Source organism: Rana temporaria, chromosome 4, assembly GCF_905171775.1.
Source record: "Rana temporaria chromosome 4, aRanTem1.1, whole genome shotgun sequence".
Taxonomy (NCBI): Eukaryota; Metazoa; Chordata; class Amphibia; order Anura; family Ranidae; genus Rana; species Rana temporaria.
This window is the reverse complement of record NC_053492.1, coordinates 217170845-217191619: the sequence shown is the minus strand read 5'-3', so window position 1 is coordinate 217191619 and position 20775 is coordinate 217170845. Positions and strand designations below refer to the sequence as shown.

General features: G+C 41.8%; 1 protein-coding gene across 1 annotated transcript in view; it reads left to right on the top strand.

Moving 5' to 3' along the window:
• Positions 1 to 20775, top strand: part of BMP5 (bone morphogenetic protein 5) — a 182705-nt gene that overhangs the window by 150626 nt on the left and 11304 nt on the right. Inside the window, exon 3 of the mRNA XM_040349852.1 lies at positions 16 to 164. Coding sequence (XP_040205786.1) covers positions 16 to 164 — 149 coding nt within the window. The remainder of the gene's footprint in view (positions 1 to 15; positions 165 to 20775) is intronic.

The following is a 20775-nucleotide window of genomic DNA, read 5'->3' as shown; positions in this document are numbered from 1 at the left end:
TTTGTTTTTTTTCAGAGATGCAGACCTCTTTTTGTTAGATACTCAGAGAGTACCTGCCTTTGAAGTTGGTTGGCTGGTGTTTGATATTACAGTGACCAGTAACCACTGGGTGATTAATCCACAGAACAATCTGGGGTTACAACTGTGTGTTGAAACATCAGATGGTAAGTTCCTCATTCTATAGTACATTTTTCCCCAATTCAAAGATTAATCATTTCATTTACAGCTGTGTTAAATAAGAATTTTTATGTAGTTTAAACAAATTTGTTTTATTTGTTATTTTTTTTAAACCTGTTCAGTTTGAGGTGAGTATTCAAAGAATAAATGCATACACATGATTTCTTTATTTAAACGTTCATGTCAAAACCAAAATGGTGAGACGACTTTCACAGAGACAGACCGATCGTGTCCGCCTGTCAGTTTTTCAGGCAGACCCGATCGGACCATCCATTGCTCTCTATGGAGCGACGGATGTCAATGGACATGTGTTCGATGACATCCTCCGACATCCAGTCCTGTCTGCTGTCCTGTTCTATTACCATCCGACAGCCCATACAATACAGTGTGCTGTGTCTGTGTCCACTCTGCATCAACGGAGTGGACGCGGACCAGACATCCATCTGCTCAGCAGGGATCAGCAGAGAGATTCATAAGACATGTGGCCACTCATTAAAATGAGAAGAAAAGTGGTTTAACCTTAAACTGCGTAAAGGGTTCTTTACTGTAAGAGCAGCACAAATGTGGAATTACCTTCCACAAGCAGTGGTCTCAGCAAGGAGCATCGATAGTTTCAAAAAACTATTAGATAAGTACCTGAACGACCACAACATACAGGGATATACAATGTACTACTGACATATAATCACACTTATTGGACTTTTTTTCAACCTCATCTACTATGTAACTATGTAACTATGAATCCGCTGGTGGACTACGCCAGTGTGAAAGGAGCAAAGGCTGAAGTTTTATGAAAATTTCCTACAAACTGAATCTTGGCCCTGTCTCCTTGAACTTTACAAATGGCTCTATTGGTCCTTTAATGTGACAGGTCTCTAACCAAAAGAATGTTTGAGTGAGAAGGGGCTACATTTATCATATATAGCTTAATTTTTCCCAATGTAACAACAATTTTATACTGCAGTGAGAAAGAAGTAGAATACTTTTTACACCCTGACAAGTGAAGGCAGTATGATTATGAATTCCTTGACTCTTGCATCAGAACCAATATTTTGATGAGAGTGGAGTTGACATGGGATGTGTGTCATGGATTTTATAAATATACACCTTTTTCTAAGATTAAAGGGGTTGTAAAGGTAAATGTTTTTTTACCCTAATGCATCCTATGCACCACCCCCAAAACATCTGACAGCACCACCCCCCCCGACCCCCGTTTTACTTACCTCACAGTTCGAAAGTCCCGGGCGTGTGCTTGTCATCTTGTTCGGTTCCCAGCCTGGCCATTGATTGGCTAGGCTGGGCGGATTGATAGCAGTGCAGCCATTGGCTGGCGCTGTTGTCAATCATATCGGATGACGCGGCGCGCCGGGGGTGGGGCCGAGTGATACAGTCGGCGGCTATGCCCGCCGCTGTATCACGGGAGCGCGCTCGCAAAAGTTTTCCACCATGCGAGGGAGCTCGCATGAACATGGAAAGCTTTTGCAAGGGGGAGCCGAGACAGCCGCCGAGGGACCCCAGAAGACAGGATTCGGGGCCACTCCGTGCAAAACAAACTGCACAGCGGAGGTAAGTATAACATGTTTGTTATTTAAAAAAAAAAAAATTCTTCCTTTAGTGTTACTTTAAGTTAAAAAAGAACCTTACTAAGCACTTTTTGCAAATAAAATGATGATACAAAAATGACACAAAAAGAAAATGACCCCTAAAGAAGGGCACTTCCTTCACTGCTTTAAAATATATGTACAATGGCAAAACAAGACTTGTAAACTAAGAAACCAAACTGTAAACAGTTTTTAAAAAAATTTAATTAGCCATTAAAGTATATGTTTGCACACAGTGGCCTGGATTCACGTACAGCGGCGCATCTTTAGACCGGCCTAGTGCATCTAGTATGCGCTACGCCAACGTAAATCAGTGAGGCAAGAACAGTATTCACAAAGCACTTGCTCCCAAACTTGCGCCGGCGTAATGTAAATTGACCGGCGTAAGCCCGCCTAATTCAAAGTAGGAAGGTAGTGGGCGTGATCCATTATAATGAAGCGTGACCCAATGTAAATGAAGGGCCGGACGAACTGCGCATGCGCGCGCATGCTCAGAATCACATTGCATATACTCGAACGTAACCTACGCCCAGCCCCATTCACGTACGACTTACGTAAACGACGTAAAATACGACGGCTGTTCCGCCGCTGTTCCGTCGTCCATACCCTAACATGACTTACCCCTGATTTAGGTGGAATAACTTTACGTCTGACGTTCGCCTTACGTAAACGCGTAGATTACAGCGACGGGCGTAGGTACGTTCGTGAATCGGCGTATCTAGGTAATTTACATATTTGACGTGTAAATCAATGGAAGCGCCCCTTGCGGCCAGCGTAAATATGCGCCCAAGATACGACAGCGTAGGAGACTTAAGTCGGTCGGATGGAGCCAAAATTCAGGCGTATCTAGCTTTAAGAATCAGGCGCATAGATACGACAGCGCATCTGTGCACTTATGCGGCGTATATAAAGATACGTCGGCGTAAGTGCTTTCTGAATCCGGGCCAGTATGTTTATCTGATATTTGCACTTACAGTGTATTGTGTGTGTGTGTGTGGGGGGGGGGGAGGTTCACTTTATTTTTTTTATATTGATACCCCTCCTATTTAACAGTATGCATGCAATCCCACTACAGAGTCTTATGTTTTTTTGAGGGACACATACAGTGTTAAAATGACTCTAATGTCATCTGGCAACTTCCAGGGAAAAGACATTCATCCCGTCACAGCTGCTACATAACCCTGTTTCACCTTTCCATACAGGGGCTGTCAGTTGCTTGTGACAAGGGGATCAGGAGTCTAGACATACTTCTGATATTGCTGCAATACTTTTAGTGGGGGATTCATATGTCTCTTAACTTTTCCTGACACTGTGTGATATGATATGTCATCTGATTGGTGGCTCGTGGGCTGCTTCATCACAGCCACATTACCCTGCAGAGGATGTCAGCTCACGGTTGCTTTAGTGACCATTAGTTTGTGGTGTTCAGGGACCAGAGCAGGCTTTTCAGAACCTGTTCTGGTGCACAATCATTAAATTCTAACTGCCAGGAAACCAATCAGGAATCAATGAGTTATGGCAAACTAGGTTCAACATTTTAAGACATTTTTGCATATTGCTGTGGTGCAGTGGAGTGTGTTGTGAATGGGCCCTAACTCATCTTTGATCTCCTGTCAAAAGATTCTGGGGCTTGGGAGCCTGATCCCATACATCTTTGGCAGACAGGAGGAAATATGTTTTCCTTTACCCTTTCCAAGTATTCCCTTACTCGGACTGTAATATTTTAGCTTTCTATTAAGCTGTAAATGACAGGGCAGAAGTAGATGTCAATTGCATATACACTTAACTTAGAAAAAGGTGAACACAGGCATTGGAATCTACACTCAGCCGTAAATAATAATGTAAACCAGGTATTGTGGGAATATTAATTAAAGTGTAGCATTTCCAAAGACTCAGACACTTTTGAATGAGAGTAATGAAAAGGTACAAACAAAATTGAGGCAAAAAAAAAAAAAGAGAAATGGCATAGACAATTGGAACACCCACAATATCAGGACATAATATAGAGCCTCTTACAACATTGTACAAAAAGGAAAAAAGAAGCAATAAGGAACAATAAAACAAATAGCCGTATATTCTTGCAAACAATTGTAAAATATACAAAATAATCAAATAAGTACAGATGTTTGGCACAAAGTATAGCTAGCTAGCTGATTATTAAAAAAGAGGTCCGCCCATGCCTGCAAAAATTAAAAGCCAGCAGCTACACATACTGCAGCTGCTGACTTTTAATAATAGGACATTTACCTATCCAGGAGTCCAACGATGTCAGCACCGCAGCTGATGTTTCCATCTTCTGGTGCTGCAGCTGCCATTGTGGGTAAGGGAACCCAGCAGTGTAGCATTTCGGCTTCACGCGGGGTCCTTACTGCCCATACGGAGGAGGGAGCCAAGCTGCTGATGTAATGCACCATGGCCCAGACTCCTAGAAGTGGGGACAGGGTACTTGTCAAAGGCAGATATCCACTCCCCCCCTGAAAGGCACCAAATATGGCATGGGGAAAGAGACAAATGAGCAGAAGTTTCACTTTAATATAAAATAAGCTCTCTATTGGTAAGTGGACCAGGACATGCATTTATGATGGAATATATGCATATTGTCCATGATAGTGTGGTGAATCCTCTCCATCAACTTTATCGCTTCCATACACTGTATGACCTGGGACCAAAGAACCAAAGGGAAACACCAGTTTAAAGCAATGGCCCAATAAATGGCACTAAACAATGTGTGTTTCTGACGGGTAGGACACATCTGGTAAACCAGCAAAGTGCAAGCACATGGAGTAGGTGAGGGTCAAAGGAATCCCCATGATCCAAGCCACTGTAGTAGAAGCACATTGCTAAAGAGCTTTACAGCTCCAAAATATATAGAGATGTCTCCCCCTATCAGGACACCTCTTAAAGCAGTATTTTGGAACTATAGGATATATTTTGTGTAGTAAAGCAGATGTATAATACCATCTAGTACAGCAATATAACAAGCGCACGTATGCAATCCTTGGCCAAAAAGTCTTGACCAGTTTCTGCTTCCCAATTTAGAATTTTAGAAGACTTAGCTACTGTTCATTAAGTAGCTTGTATAGCACAGAAATAGTGTCCCTATCCCTAGATGTTGAATCACACATCCGCTCAAATACCAAGCCTGGGCTCCCTATACCTGAAAGGTAACATGCAGTAAAAAAAAGTGCCTAATTTTTAAAGAATTTAAAGAATTCTGAATGGAGGAGGTCATAATGCAGCCAAAGAAAGGAGAGGTAAAAGCAGGTGGGAACAATGGGTCACCCAAATAGGTAGCTAAATGGGGGGTAGAGGGCGGTGACAACCAGGCCAATTGTATCTTTATAAAGTGACCATAGATGGAAGTAATGATTAGCAACTGTATTTAAAGGGGTAAGATCTATAGAGTGAATATATTTTGACCACAAAAGCCATGGAGATAAAAAGGCCAAATAGAGCAACTTTAAAACCTAGGACACGGTACCTGAGCGGATGGGACATGCAATTGAGCTAATTGCAACAATATAGCTCCATCACTGGGGCATGCTGGGTCGGCAACATCACATGGGGTGGGTCTGCCCTGAGACATCACTGGGCGGCACTGCTACTTAGTTTATTTAGCGGCGGGAGGCGGCAGAGCTGTCAGATGGCAGGAGCTAGCATCTGGAGCAGAGCTTTTTTTTAGGGTATCACAGTGGTGACGGGCTTTGTAATTCTACATCAGGGGACTTTTTTTTTTTTAACAAAGGACTTGTCAAAAACTGCCTACTGTTTTTTTTTCACCACACTTTTTTGGTGTAATGTGTAACCCATACTCATTCACATAGGGGGTGGGATCTGGGGGCCCCCTTGTTATAAAGGGGACTTCCAGATTCTGATACACCCCCCACCTGCAGACTCACACAACCACCGGATAGGGTTGTTGGGAAGAGGCCCTTTTCCCCATCAACATGCACCAAAGCACCCCCCATGATTAGGGACTGTGACCTGGTATGGTCAGACGGGGGGTGGGGGGGGGGCGCTCGCTCAGGTTCTGGTAAAGACTTTGCGTGGACCCCACACCTTTTTTTTAAATTGTGGCATGGGGGTTTCCCTCAAAATCCATATTAGAAACTGAAGGACCTGGTATGGATTGGATCCCACGCCATTTTTTTTCTTAATTTTACATTGCTGCCAATACATTTTTTTACAGTCAGCTGTCATCAGGGAACCCCGCTGACAGCTGATGAATCATCAGGTGTTAAGGAAGGGGCGGCCACCCGCTCCTTAACAACCATGATGGTTACTGTCTGTTAAGGATGCCAGTGTCCGCTCGCTACTGAAAGCAGAGGTCCGCCCACCGCTGCAAAAATTAAAAGCCAGCAGCTGCTGACTTTTAATAATCGGACACTTACCTGTCCCGGAGTCCAGCGATGTCGGCACCGCAGCTCATGTTTCCATCAGTTGTCAGGTGCATGCTGCCTCAATTGCGAATAAGGGAACCCGGCAGTGAAGCCTTACGGCTTCACGCCGGGAACCCTACTGCTTTTGCGCAAAGGCTCAGCCCCCCTCTCTTATTGTTCCGGGGGGTGATGTCAATACCCGCGGCTGAGGCTCCCAGAAGTGGGAACAGGATACCTGTGAAATACAGTTATCCTGTCCCCACTCGAAAAGGACCAGAGGCACCAGAGGGGGGAGGAGTACAACAAGCAGAAGTTCCACTTTTGGGGGGAACTCTGCTTTGACAACCCGCTATTTACAGTCTGTGATAAGGACAATGGCTACTGCTGGCAGCAAATTACCGTAGGCTTTCACTACTAAAATACTGCATGACTTTACAAAATAACTCATATGGTAGTGTTTTTTTAGTGGATGACAAAAATCTTTAAAAAAAACGCTGTGCAATATTGTACTGCATACTCGTATGCTGTAAGGTACCGCTTTGTGAATGGAGCCCAGTGGGTTTTATACTTCAGATTTTTAACATCAGACGTTTTAGATAAAAATAAAATGTGTTTTCCTAAAGATGGTGCTAAATAGTCTAGAAATGTCTCTATAATGTCACGTTTCCATACACATCTATACAGCCCTGGGTTTTGTCTCCTGTCTGAGTTGCTCGGGTTCCTGCCTATCCACCCTGAACCTAGGTATTATCAAGCCATTTCACCTTGTTGTTTCCCTGCAGTCCCTTCCAGCTTGCTGAGTTTCTCTCTGCACCGTTACTCAGCATCCCCCCTCTGCGCTTTACGCTTGCTCCCAGAATCCTCTCCCCTGGTGTCTCTCCCTAGCTAGCTGCAGTAGGTTTCCTTGGTTCCTAGTCTCCTGTGCGTACCCGTGTCTATTTGGTTGCACTGTGTCTGCATGGGTGTTCTAGAGAGCCACAACCTGGGGACTGCCTTGCAGCATAACATCCACACCACGCTCTAGTGAAGACCAGATGGCTCCTTAGAGCCTTTGACTCTAGCACACCTCAGTTTGCATGCGGTCCCACTGCTCCTGTATCTGTGAGGACCAGTACCTGGGTACACCTGTTAAGTTGTTCCATTGACCCACTAGATGTTGAGTTTACAGTCCCGGGTGGTTTTACTCTCTGATTGTGACATATACAATATGTGTTTCCAATATCCTTTTGCTTTTTAATTGAAATGAATTGCATTTTCTTTGTCAGGTAACTGAAAATTGATTGTCAAAGGAGCATGCCTGAAAAACATCTGCCAATCGGCATCCGATCAGTGGTCTCAGCCAATGGCTGCAAGCTCTGGCAGGTGTGTTCTGGCTGGGGGGCAGTCCCCCTGTCAGAACACAATATCTCTGCAGGGAGATCTCTGTACTAACATTGGATAGTTAGTACACTGAGCTCCCCACAAGCTCCTCAGTTTTCTTTTCGGTAAGCCCGCTTAAATCAAGCAGTCAAGTAGCTTTAGTTGCACTTGTTTAAAATAATAGCATTGCATAGATAACTTAATTAAAGCCAAGACAATGGGTGATCTGTCAATGCTGATTTTGCTTAATTTTCGAGCTGGGGTGGGATGGTAGTTTCTGCACCAGGTGCCCTGCATGGGGTGGTGTAAGGCTTCGGGTTGAATCAGAGGGAAACCTTATGAAGTTGCAGGGGCAAGCATATGCTGGCGAATGTGAGGTTTAAATTTTTTTTTGGTCATATTCCAAAAACTTGTTGCAAAAAATGAAGTCTTCCATAGACTTAACATTCCTCTCATCAAATACCTTGGGGTGTCTACTTTCCAAAAAGGGTAATTTGGGGGTGTTTGTACTGCCTAGCATTTTAGCCCCGTTTTCACTTCGGGGTGTACTCAGTTTTGTTACCAGTGGTTTAAACATTAATGGCTTTGTTGTTATTAGAGGGGACAGGACATTTACACTGTTATACAAGCTGTACACTCACTACTTTACATTGTAGCAAAGTGAAATTTCTTCAACGTTGTCACATGAAAATATTTAATAAAATATTTACAAAAATGTGAGGAGTGTACTTAATTTTGTGAGATACTGTATATATATTAATTTTTTTTTCAAAGACATAGCAGAATACATTTGGGCCAAAATGAATGAATACATTTGATTTTATAGGAAATGTTTTATAACAGAAAGTAGAAAATATTTATTTTTTAAAATTAAAAGTTTTAATCTCTAAAAATTCTTTGTGGTATTATATCAAATATTATCAGATTGAATTGTATACTTTTATCATTCCAAAAAGAAAAAAAAAAAATCAGGAAATGTAATTGTATTTTGCAATTTCGCTTTTTTTCAGTTTTATTTTTTTAAGATCTGCTTGATTAAATTCTTACTACAATAAGTAGCAACAAAAAAAATCTAGATCCAGTAAACTTTTGCACTTTCTAATTTTAGGATTTTGGTATGTTGTTAGAGAAGTAAAATGCTACATATTATTTTTGTTTTATACAAGGTAGGGTCAAAAAATTACTTAGCCAAATAAAGATTTGATGATCTGTTATTTAAAACAACCCAGAAAAGCATTTGTTTAGGAAACACAGCACTAATACAGACACAGGAAGATGCGTCCTCGTGTTCTGCTATAGCAGCAATGGATACTAAAAGCATTCCTGTCAATCCAGAATCACTGCCAGCGCTTAGACATTCTCTTGGACCAACCTGCTCAGGAAGGCAAGAATGCGAGGCATCAGGGAAAATACATAGGCTGTAAAGGACCACTTTGACCTCAGAGCATCAACCTAGGCTGCTTGCTGATGATGGGATCTGATGAAAAATTGGGGAATCTTGCACTACCCAGGGACAAAAAAATATCCACTTTTGGAAGAAAGGACCAAGTTACTATTTCTTGAAACACTTGGAGCAGAATGGACCCCTTGATGTTGTCCATGGGTACACCCTATCACCTCTTATTTTCAATCTAGTGATGGAACCCCTTGGAGAGAGTATCAGATCACACATAAACATCTCTGACATTTGCATAGGTCACCATGAACATAACATTTGCTTACTTGCTGATGACATCATCCTTACTTTATCCAATCCTGTTCCCTCCCTGGCTTTCAGTGCTATTTCATATTATGAATTAAATAACACTAAGTCCTTTATATTACACTCAGGCCTCGTACAGACGAGCGGACATGTCCGATGAAAACGGTCCGCGGACCGTTTTCATCGGACATGTTCGCTGGGATCATTTGGTCTGATGGCTGTACACACCATCAGACCAAATTACCCACGGACAGAATACGCGATGACGACGCGGTGACGTGGCGGCGACGTGGCGGCGACGATGACGTGTGCGAACCCGGAAGTTCAATGCTTCCACGCATGCGTCAAATCACTTTGACGCCATGCGCGGGTTCTCGGGCCAGCGGACATGTCCGATGAGTCGTACTGACCGTCGGACATGTCCGACGGACAGGCTTCCAGCGGACATGTTTCTTAGCATGCTAAGAAACATTTGTCCACTGGAAACCTGTCCGCTAGGCCGTAAAACTGTCCGGTCGGCCCTACACACGGTCGGACATGTTTTTAGCGGACATGTTCGGTCATGTGTACGAGGCCTCAGGGATTCCTACCTCACAGAAAACCTCATTAGAATACTCCTACCCTTGTCTATGGGCTGAGGACACCATTACATATCTAGGGTTAAGCTCACTGGATCAATATCTTCCCTCTACTGGGTGAATAATTCCCCCCTTTATACATAGCTTGCCTAAATAACTTGATCTGCTACAGTATGTAGAACCATACACTCCTGGTCTGGGCTCTTGGTGGCTTTTAAAAGGCTTAAACTACCTTAACTGTTATATGCATTTAGGATGATGCCTATTCCAGTCCCAGGTTCATTTTTTTCAGAATGTACAATCCATGGTAGGCAAATATGCCTGGAAAAAACATAAACCCAGTTACTCACGTGATAAACACGTGAAAAAAAAATCAGTGGGAGGCATTGGCTTTTTAGAGCTGAGAGATTATTACTACGCTTCCATCCTACCAAACTGCACATCTGGTTCTCACCTGATAGTACCTGTATATGGAAAAACATAGAATCCCTACAAACCTCTGGACATGACTTATATACCTGGCTGATAAGCATGACCTGAGGCAAACTACTGAATAAGCAAGCTTATTTCCCCAACACTGATGACATCTGTCCTCGCATACCGGCACTTTCTCCAAAAAGCTCTACTGGGCCCTACCCCAATTCAACCACCATTACCTCTATTACTACTCTATCTGCTTACACCCGATATCTCCCTTCATACCTAGATAGCTGAAAGAACTTTCTCAGAGAAAATGTACAGGAACTCACCCCTCCCATAGGCCATGCCTGTTTCCGACCCCCTACCCACCCCTAGAAATGCCCCTTGCCTCCACCCCTCCACACCTCCTAGAACCACCCCCTTTAGAGAACAGGTATAATTTGGGGGAATATAATATTCATTTGCGTGAAATTTGTTAATAAAAAGCAATGTAGTAACATGCACAAAACATTAGAAACATCTAGCTCTTACCTAAGTAAATTCAGAGGCACTTCCAGATTATTTCAACCGGCCCATATCCAGCAAAGAGACACCCTCATATCATGCAAGAGACATGCCCATAACCAGCAAATAAACAGCCCCATATTCAGCAAAGAGACAGCCCCGTAACCAGCATAGAGACAGCCCCATAACCAGAAAAGAGACAGACCCATATTCAGCAAAGAGACATGCCCATAAAGAGCAAAGGAACAGCTCCATAACCAGCAAAGTGACAGCCCCATAACCAGCAAAGTGACAGCCCCATATTCAGCAAAGAGACAGGCCCATAAACAGGAAAGAGACAGCTCCATAACTAGCATAGAGACAGCCCCATAACCAGAAAAGAGACAGCCCCATAACCAGCAGAGAGGCAACCCCCTAACTAGCAAAAGATACAGGCCCATAACCAGCAAAGAGACAGACCCATAACCATCAAAGAGACAGCCCAATATCCAGCTCAGAGACAGCCCCATATCCAGCAAAGAGACAGCCCAATATCCAGTTTAGAGACAGCCCAGTCCAGTTCAGAGACACTCACAGACCCACATTCAAGCAGCATTAACAAATGCTCCTACCTGCATGAATAATTTACCAAGAAAGGCTGCACAACTTCTCTGCAGTCAGGCTACACGTGTTGTGTGCTTACTCTCTCTCTCTCTCTCTCTCTCTCTTCACACAGATCCAAGAGAGGCTGCTGACATAGGAGCATTTACTCTGCAGGGAGAGGCAGAGTGCGGATGATATCACTCTGCCCTCCACTGTCCCAGGCATGATGCAGCCAGAATTATATACGATCACTGGCTTATGCAGCCACCCATTCATTTTGCGGTCACCCTGCTTCCCCGTCTGTGTCTGGCATAGGTGGCGTTCCAGTGTTCCGGAACGTTCTACCAGAAAAACAGCCCAGAATATATTACTCATACCTTATTCTTCTCTCTAAAGCACTTATGCCTTACTTTTGCCATTGCGTCTTACAAAATACCAACTTACGTGAGCCAATTCACAATCAAGCATGGCTATACCTAACAGGCAACAATAACCATATGAAAGGTATCACTCTGTTCTACAGCCTCCTACAGGACAAACTCACCTTTATTAAATTGCCCCTTTGCTCAAATGGGAAAAGGACATGGGTAACTCCTTCACCAATTCTCAAAGGTTGGCAGGTCTCCATACTACCCTTAAGACCACTCGATCCACTAATCTCTGTGAACTGACTCACAAAATCAGTCTCAGATGGTATACAACGTCAGTTATTCTGTACAAAATGCATCCATCTACCTTGCCTCTATGTTGGAGAGAATGTGGGGTACACATCCTTTGGGAATGCACCAAACTTTCAAACTTTTGAGCGAGCATATCCCAGATTAATAGACCTCACCTCAAAACTAGCCCTTCTTAAAATTGGTATTAACTCTTTTCCTTACCACTTTCAATACATTGCTACCCACATTTAAATAGCAGCCAGATGGGTAATAGTGCATAATTGAAAATCAAATGAATCCCCTCTCAAAGTGAGGTGATTGCTCTAACTCATACCCTCATCACCTACAAGCACATGTTTGCCTCTAGTAATGGTCGCCTATGAAATGCACACCATAATTGATCTTGTTGGTTTCACTGGTATACAAAAATACACAAATGTTAGCTCTAAGTGCTTTTTTTCGCCTCTCTGGTGTTTGGCATTTAACTATGCCAGGCTGGCATTTCATTGCTTAGTAGTTTTTACTCATTTGCTGCAGACCTGTTATGACTCTTTTTTTGATTGCATGCTTTGTATTACTGTTCACTTTGTTTCTTCTTCTTATGAAAATTCTTCAATAAAAATGTATTAGAACTAAAATATAATTTATAGCACAATCCTTCACTAGAATTTCAACAGCAGTTTCTATTTTCCCATACACACTATCTGTTTTCCTGCAGGTTTTTCTCTTTGGATTTACCAAAACCATGAAGTGCAAGGGCCTGCCCGATTGCATACAAATTGAAATTCTTAAGGTTTGACCTCATATTAGATGGTTTTGGTAAACCTGAAGAGAAAAACCTGCAGCAAAACTGATAGTGTGTATGGGGCTTTAGCCTTCTTGTAATATAGTTTTATAACATATTGATCCCTATTGGCTGTCAGTAGGTCTATTATTTCCTTTATTTTTCCACTTTCTTTAACAATGTGACAATGCTGTTCATTCTGCAATAATAAAAAAAAAAATGCACAGTAGTGTTGTCACAATTAAAGCCCAACTCCAGTGAACATTTTTTTAAGCTGTTAAGAAAAAAGTTTTGTACATCTTAGGAGTTGCCTTTAAAAGATATCATGCTGCCATATGAGTTTTGGATTTTGAATTCTCCGATTTTTTTATCACCGTTTTTATCTCCGATTCTTTTGTCTCTCTGGACCTAATGAGTACAATTTTCTTTTAGCTCAGTTCACATATTATAAGAAGTTTCACATTTATTTTGTGTGCATGTTATACCCATGGCTTATCCACGAAATTCAAGAAATTAGTGATAAAGTAGGAAACTTGAGTTTTGATTGAACTGACCCTTTAATTCTTTATGCAGGTTCTAGTTGCACTAAACCTGCAATTTCTTTACATTTACTTTGCATTTTCAAATGCGTATGTTTTGCATGGTCATATGAAACAGCATGTAGTTCAATGTACAGTTTCTCATATCTGATGCTACAATGTGTTTAGGACGTGTGCTTGAGCACTCTTGATGTTTTCTGTATGCCATTAAAATTTATATTGCCAAAAAATATCTGGCAATGTGTTGTCAAATAGACCCTTTGATAATTGCAAACATTCACTTTGGCAGCAGCCAATATTTTATAGCTGTCCCTTAACACAAAAAAAAGAGTTAAAGGTGTTGTTCTTGGGCCCGTCCTCAAAAATTGGCCTGCAGCCCTTTAGCTCCTCATGGTTTCTATTTAGAAGTTGTCATCACCACCTTTAGTTTGAGAACTTGGCAATCATGTGCTCTATAAAAGAAAAACATCTGGGTCTTCTATGTCTTAAGGCAAATAAAATAATCTTACAGTTAGTATTGCATTCTGATTGATTGAAGTATGCCTTTTAAGCAAATCTATTGTGTTTTAGTGATATAGATAAACTTGACTTGAAGAACCCTTCAATCAGCAAGGTATTGAAGAAACAATTTAACATGGAAGAACAAACTGTTAAAGCTGTTTTTTAACAAAAGAAAAACTGTTCTTTCTTAGTTTGGGGTAGGGTGGTAAAAGGTTAGTACCACTGTCAGGTTTTTATTGCTGTCTATATTCTACTTATTGAGATTCAATCTCTCTGATTGTCCTGATTAAATGAAAAGGTACATCCAAAATTGTGAGCTGCTACCAATGGGGACATTTGTTTCTGCAGCAGCTGTCTAACAGTGGATTCCCCACAAATGAAAAAGACATTCTGCCACTTCCTGTTGAATCTGTAGGAGAGAACGTGAAGGCATATCTCCTTAATGGGATACAGATAAAAAAATGTATAGCAGTTTTAACCCCCCCCTACTCTATTCAAAATGAAAAAAAGTTTTGGTTTTAAATATAGGTTTAACTTTATTCCATTTATTAACTAGATCAAAGTGACAAATACAATTCCAGCTGTCATTTTAATAGTAAAGGATAGTTAAAGAAAGATATCTCTTAGCTGATTGTTAGTGGTTACAGTTTTATTTTTCCTTTGATGCACTTCTAAATCTCAGCCACACTGTAATTTCTGTAAAGTATCTGTAATTTTTGTTTTTACGGTACAGCACAAAATAAATACAATAGGTTACTACAGAGTTGCATGTGTTATTATAGAACTGCATGTGAAGAAAATAGCCTTTTCTATAAAACTTTTGGGTTTTTAAAATAGTATGATATTTAAAAATATAAAGGATAAATTTAATTTTATACTACATGTGTAACTGGTAAATACAGCCAATCATAAAACTGCTGCAAAGGTAGTTCAGAAGAGCAGTTGACCAGCTGGGAGTTCTGGTATAAATACATTTTATGTGTATGGTCTGAGTGTTATTTCATAAAAATTTTGAAAGCTCCTTTTATTAGACGTTTATACATTTCATAATTAAAATAGCATAAGTCTATCGAATTTAAAAAATAATAAATATGAGATGCTGTTTTTATTAGAACACTGTTCAACATTAAAACTGCATTAGAACATTGTAAAATAGATTTTATTCAGTTTTAAAATCCAGTCCCTGCTAAACTGTTCCTGTAAGGGAAAGGGATGCAAGACATCTGCTCATGAGTAATAGAGCAAAGTGATTTAGTTAAATCAGAATTTGCATCAGATCATTACTTGAGATGGAAATGTGCGAGTTTTGGTGCTTCATACCAAGATAATTTGTGGCATGTGGCCTCAATGTGGAATGATTTTAGTAATTGGCAACTCCCCTATAGTGCCCTATATACAGCCTAAGCGTATATACATCCTAAGTCTAAAACATAGCAGAAAAATATCAACTAAAGGGAGAAGGGGAGGAGTTAATTAGAGCTGATTAGGGTTAACTAGGGGTTAATAAAGGGTTAAATTGAAGATCATTTTATTTAAATTAAAAACTTTGGTTTTATGCTTGCTTTATAGAAGTTGTTTTGTCACATAATACACTTTCAGTTTATAATATTAGCATTGCAATAGCAATACAATAGTTATTCTTGACAAGCCAATATAAGCTTATATGAAATAACTTGTTTTATGTTGTGAGTGCTGCCTGTCACCTGGCATTCTCTTTCCACAACTTTCTGGATTCCCTGCATGCTTTACAGATTTTCCTCTGCTATATACTTTCTAATTTCCAATGACTAAATATCCCACAGTACTCTGCTGCCTGCAAGTAGTGATTCCTGTATGGACACCACCTATTGACTTTCCTCTTCTCTGCACCTCTGTACTTGAGAAGGCAGGCTCTGAGAATTCTGTGACACAGCAGTGCATAGTGAAAGTGTGTCATAGAACTCAAAAATAGTAGATGGTTTGGAAGCTTCACAAAATACACTTACAAATTTCAAGACATTTCAGATTAATAGGAGTAGGCTAGAATTGATTAAAACACAATGAGGTTGATTTACTAAAACTGGAGAGTGCACAATCTGGTGCAGCGGTGTATGGTAGCCAATCAGCTTCTAACTTCAGATTTTTCAATTAGGCTCTGACAAAGAAAACCTGGAAGCTGATTGGTTTCTATGAAGAGCTTTACCTGATTTGCACTCTCAAGTTTTAGTAAATCAACCCCAATGTGTAAATGAATATATGATTTTAATTTTGATCCTAGATTCTCCATAACTAACATTTTATGCAAATCAAAGCTCATCCCTTTGATCTTTAGATGAATGAAGCAGTATAAATACAAAGTGACTAACAGCATTGCTTTTTTATCTATGAGTCTGCAGCAGAACAGTGTTTATAAACACTGGTCAGAAAGTCCCTTTTTGATAGCAGTGGTTATAGCTGGCTCAGTTGTCATTTTGACTGTTAGGAATTGTTAGGAAAAGCAACAGGGGTAGCAACAGCAGGGTAGGGCCAGGACACGCTACATAATCAATGTGTAGTGAAGTTTGGGTGTATGTAGCACACACAAAAGGTAAAAGACGTTAATAAAAATATTTATTTGTTTTAGTAATTTTAGTTGTGGTTCAATGGTGGTCTCACTGAGGGTTTAAATATTTGTTTAAATTATCTTCGTGAGAAGGCAGTACCTTCCTGCACTGCTTTCCTCGCTGCAAATTCAGGGTTTGAACAGTTTGTGGACGTTTTTACAGAGCTTGACATTTTTGGCCACTCTGGGTAGCTATGGAGAAGAGGTTATAAGCATTGTAAACGGCAAGTCAGAAATCAGGTCAGCTTCAGTTATTGTGTGAGAATAAGAGTATGTGGGGGGCAATGGCAGCACAGGAGAACACTGCTGTTAGAATATTGGGTTCCCAACAGCTGCAGCAAGGGAGAGAGTAGTTGGATGCAAAAGAACTGCTATCCAAATGGAAAAAGTGGCTTTTGGCTGATGAAGGGACAAGAATTAGCAGAGTAAATAATAAGGGCTGTAAACTTCCCTTTGGGTGCTTTGTGTAAGGCCCCGTACACACGACCGAGGAACTCGTCGGAAAAGACACATCGTTTTCCTCAATGAGTTCCTTGCTAGGCTTGTCGAGGAACTCGACAAGCTTGCTTTGCGTACACACGGTCAAGACAAAATCTCCTCGTTCTCAAACCCTGTGACGTACAACACATACAATGGCAGAGGAAGTTTGATTCCACTGGCACAACTCTTGGGGCTGCTTTTGCTAATCTCATGTTACTGCGTGTTAAGTAAAAGTTTGTCAAGAGACGATTTGCACTTTTCTGTTACAGCGTGAAAAATGTGTTATCGCCATTACAAACGCTACTTTTACCGAAGGTGCCCTCCCCTCTCATACTTTATTCTGAGCAAGCGTGGGTTTCTTAGCATACACACGCTCGCGTTTCTCGCCAAAAACCAGCCCGATGAGGAACACGACGAGGAAATTGAGACTCCCGTCGAGGAAAAAGAGAACTTGTTCTCTTTTTTCCTCGTCGAGTTCCTCGACAGTTTCCTTGATGAAAAACGTACGCACGACTGTTTTCCTCGGCAAAAAAGCTCTCCCACCAAGTTTCTTGATGGATTCTATCGAGGAAAACGGTCGTGTGTACGAGGCTTGAGAATGCTATGGCAAGTGCGAATACATTGATCTCTACCTAACTATGAATTCTTCAGCTGTATTTTCTGATGAACTAATGTATCTTAAGGGAAGTTTTGATACTTAGATGTTTAATTTTTTGTTTATAGAACTGTAAGCTAATATTGCAAGCGTTATGAAAATTCAGAAACAGTAATAAGCTGCATAAATGGTAAAGGCAACACAAAAAAATCAAATAAAATATATGTAAGAAGTTTGTGCAAGTACTGTCATGCAGATATGTTGCTGTGTAAAATAGAGCTACATGTAAGATACAAATCTGACTGGATACCTAGCAGCTACACAAAAATGGTGGTCTCTTTCTGTGAATCAGCTCAGTAATACTATCATGCATTGTTTTTTCCCTTTGTCTTTTTTTATGTTTTTCAACACTACTTTGCCCATCACGCCCATCAGAGAAGCTACCTATGAGGCTGGGTTCACACCTATGCAAATTGGAATGCGGGTTTCACATATCTCCGCTGTGGCTCCAGTGGAAATTTTCACAAGGGTCCTGTGCATCTTTTGGTCAATTTCAGGTCCCAATTCACCCATTTCAGGCTGATTTTTTTGCATTGCGTACAGGCATGCGTTATGTACAGAGTGCAGAGTTTAGAAGTGTGCTATGTACAGAGTGCAGAATTTAGGGATGCTCTAGGTACAGAGTGCAATTCCAGCGGTGCCCAATGCATAGAGTGAAACACCAACCCCCCCCTCCTACAATACCTGTCCCCGAGAATGTGTTTCCAGCACGCCGGCATTGCGCTGATTCTCGCACTCGCTGGAATAGGAAAAGCACATTCCAGCGAGCGCGTCGTAGAAGCAACAGGGATCCGACTTGGATTCCCGCCAATTCTAGCTGCGGCGTTTGGTATGAATCATGAGGGGGAACTCCACGCCAAATTTTAAATAAAAAAACGGCATGGGTTCCCCCCCAGGGGCATACCAGGCCCTTAGGTCTGGTATGGATTATAAGGAGAACCCCCCACAATGTCATGGGGTTGGGTGCTCTGGGGCAGGGGGGCGCCCTGCGGCCCCCCCACCCCAAAGTACCCTGTCCCCATGTTGATAAGGACAGGGCCTCTTCCCGACAACCCTGGCCTTTGGTTGTCGGGGTCTGCGGGCCTGGGAGCCCCTTTTAATAAGGGGGCCCCCAGATACCAGCCCCCCACCCTAGGTGAATGAATATGGGGTACATTGTACCCCTACCCATTCACCTGGAGGAAAAGTGTAAAAGAAAATAAACACACAACACAGGGTTTTAAAACAATTTATTAGTCAGCTCCGGGGGGTCAGCTCCGCTCTCCGGGGGGGGTCTTCTCCACTCTCCGGGGGGAGTCTTCTTCCACCTTCTCCGCTCTCCGCTGTCATCTCGGCACTTCCCGGTTCTTCTCCCGCTCGCTATCTTCTTTTTAGCTCTATTACTAGCGGCGGCGCAGCCTGCTCTTCTTTGCCGTCTTCTGCCTTCTTTTCTTCCGATGTTGACGCGACGCTTTCTCCTGCTGTAATGCCGGGTTCGTGGCTCGCACCGATTTATATAGGCCTCTTATGGCGTCACAGTCCCATCATGATGGGACTGTGATGTCATAAGAGGCCTATATAAATCATCACGCACCGGACACCTGGCATTACAGCGGGAAGAAGCGATGCGTCAACATCGGAAGAAAATACGTTTTTTATTTCAAATTTGGCGTGGAGTTCCCCCTCATGATTCATACCAAACGCCGCGGCTAGAATTGGCGGGAATACAAGTCGGATCCCCGTTGCTTCTATGACGGCTTGTTCCCATTGCGGCGAGCCGGCTCGGCGCTGGCTCCCGCAACGGGGCTCGTAGGTGGTCAATCTCGCCAAGAAAGGGAGCGAGATTGACACAATATTGCGGTCACCTACAGTACCTGGGCTGGCTCTAGTAACTCCCTATGTAGGTGGCTCCCTCTACTACCCATGTATTTGGTTCTACTATACCCCTCTGTGTAGGTGCCTTGCAGGGAGATCATTCTCGTTGTCAGATTCTGGAGAGCTATCCCCGCAGTGCAGGATTTGTTACATCTGGAAACCACTGAAAGCAAAGCTGTCCCTTAAACACATAATTCTCAAAGAAGGGTGAGAGCTAGAGGTGGCAGAATGGCGTTCCACCACATTGCGGTTGCAAAACTGGGTGAGAGGGTCACATGACAAGGCCTGGCAGGCCAGATTCAGCCCACAAGCCTTGTGTTTGACATATTTGATATACAGTATATACTATACCTGGCCAATACCCCTTAAAGCTGGATATTGCTGAAGCAGACACCAATTCTCCAATGATATTCACGTGCGTCCTGTGCTGAGCGGCCAGCCTGATGCATTGTGAACGCAGGAAGTCAGCCATCCAGTATGGGTGCCATTCATAGATTACTCTTCACCTCGTCAAATCAGAGAACACTTTGCATTTATTTAGGAGATATAAAGTCTTCTCTGAATGACACCTGTGTAATCAGCTGACTTCCTGTGTTCACAATGCATCAGGCCAGCCATATAGCATGGGACCTGGAAGCAAGTAGAGATGACTGGAGTAGTGTTGATTTCCAGATTCCATGTGCATTGGCCAGGTATGGTATATACATAGTCACAATGGTTCAAGCTGGAATTTTTCTATAATTTATGAATGTACTGTATGTGTTCAATTATGTTGACATGTCTGAAACACACATTTAAATATTTAATTTATATAAAGTGCGTAATAGTTATGCGTGATTCCCCTAATAAAAATATGCAGGGCCATGCTATTGACTGAGAATGCTATCCTGAATCAGAAAAATACCAAAGCTGTCTTATATAAAATAACAAAAGTTACTAAACTCACATTATTGTGTCATTAGAAACATCTTAAACCAATTTCAAGTACTAAACACCTGAAAAAACAAGTTGTATAACTGTTTATGTATTAAAGTGGGTCACTTCAAGGTATGGTATTTGGCTCGATCCCTTAATTTCTCTTTTTACAGCAATAAGGCTGCCAGAAGGAGGAAGTCTGAGCTGAATTAATACATTTGTTACAGTGTAAGTAGAAGGAAAACTGTTTTAACCACAAATCAAACTGCTATATTCATTTATACTAGTGATAGTCTTTTTCTGGGAAATATAGGTACTGGCATGGAGCCATTATAGTTTATTTTTTATTTTAAAGCAACATTTGGATAGTTATTTGTTTAAGGCTTACATCTATGATTGCTTATTGGTCTGTTCTTTTCTAGGATTTTGTTTAACATCTTTTTACATTTGGGCTGCAGATGGCCATTAATAGACCTCAAAGCTATTTTTCATCGTATCTATATAG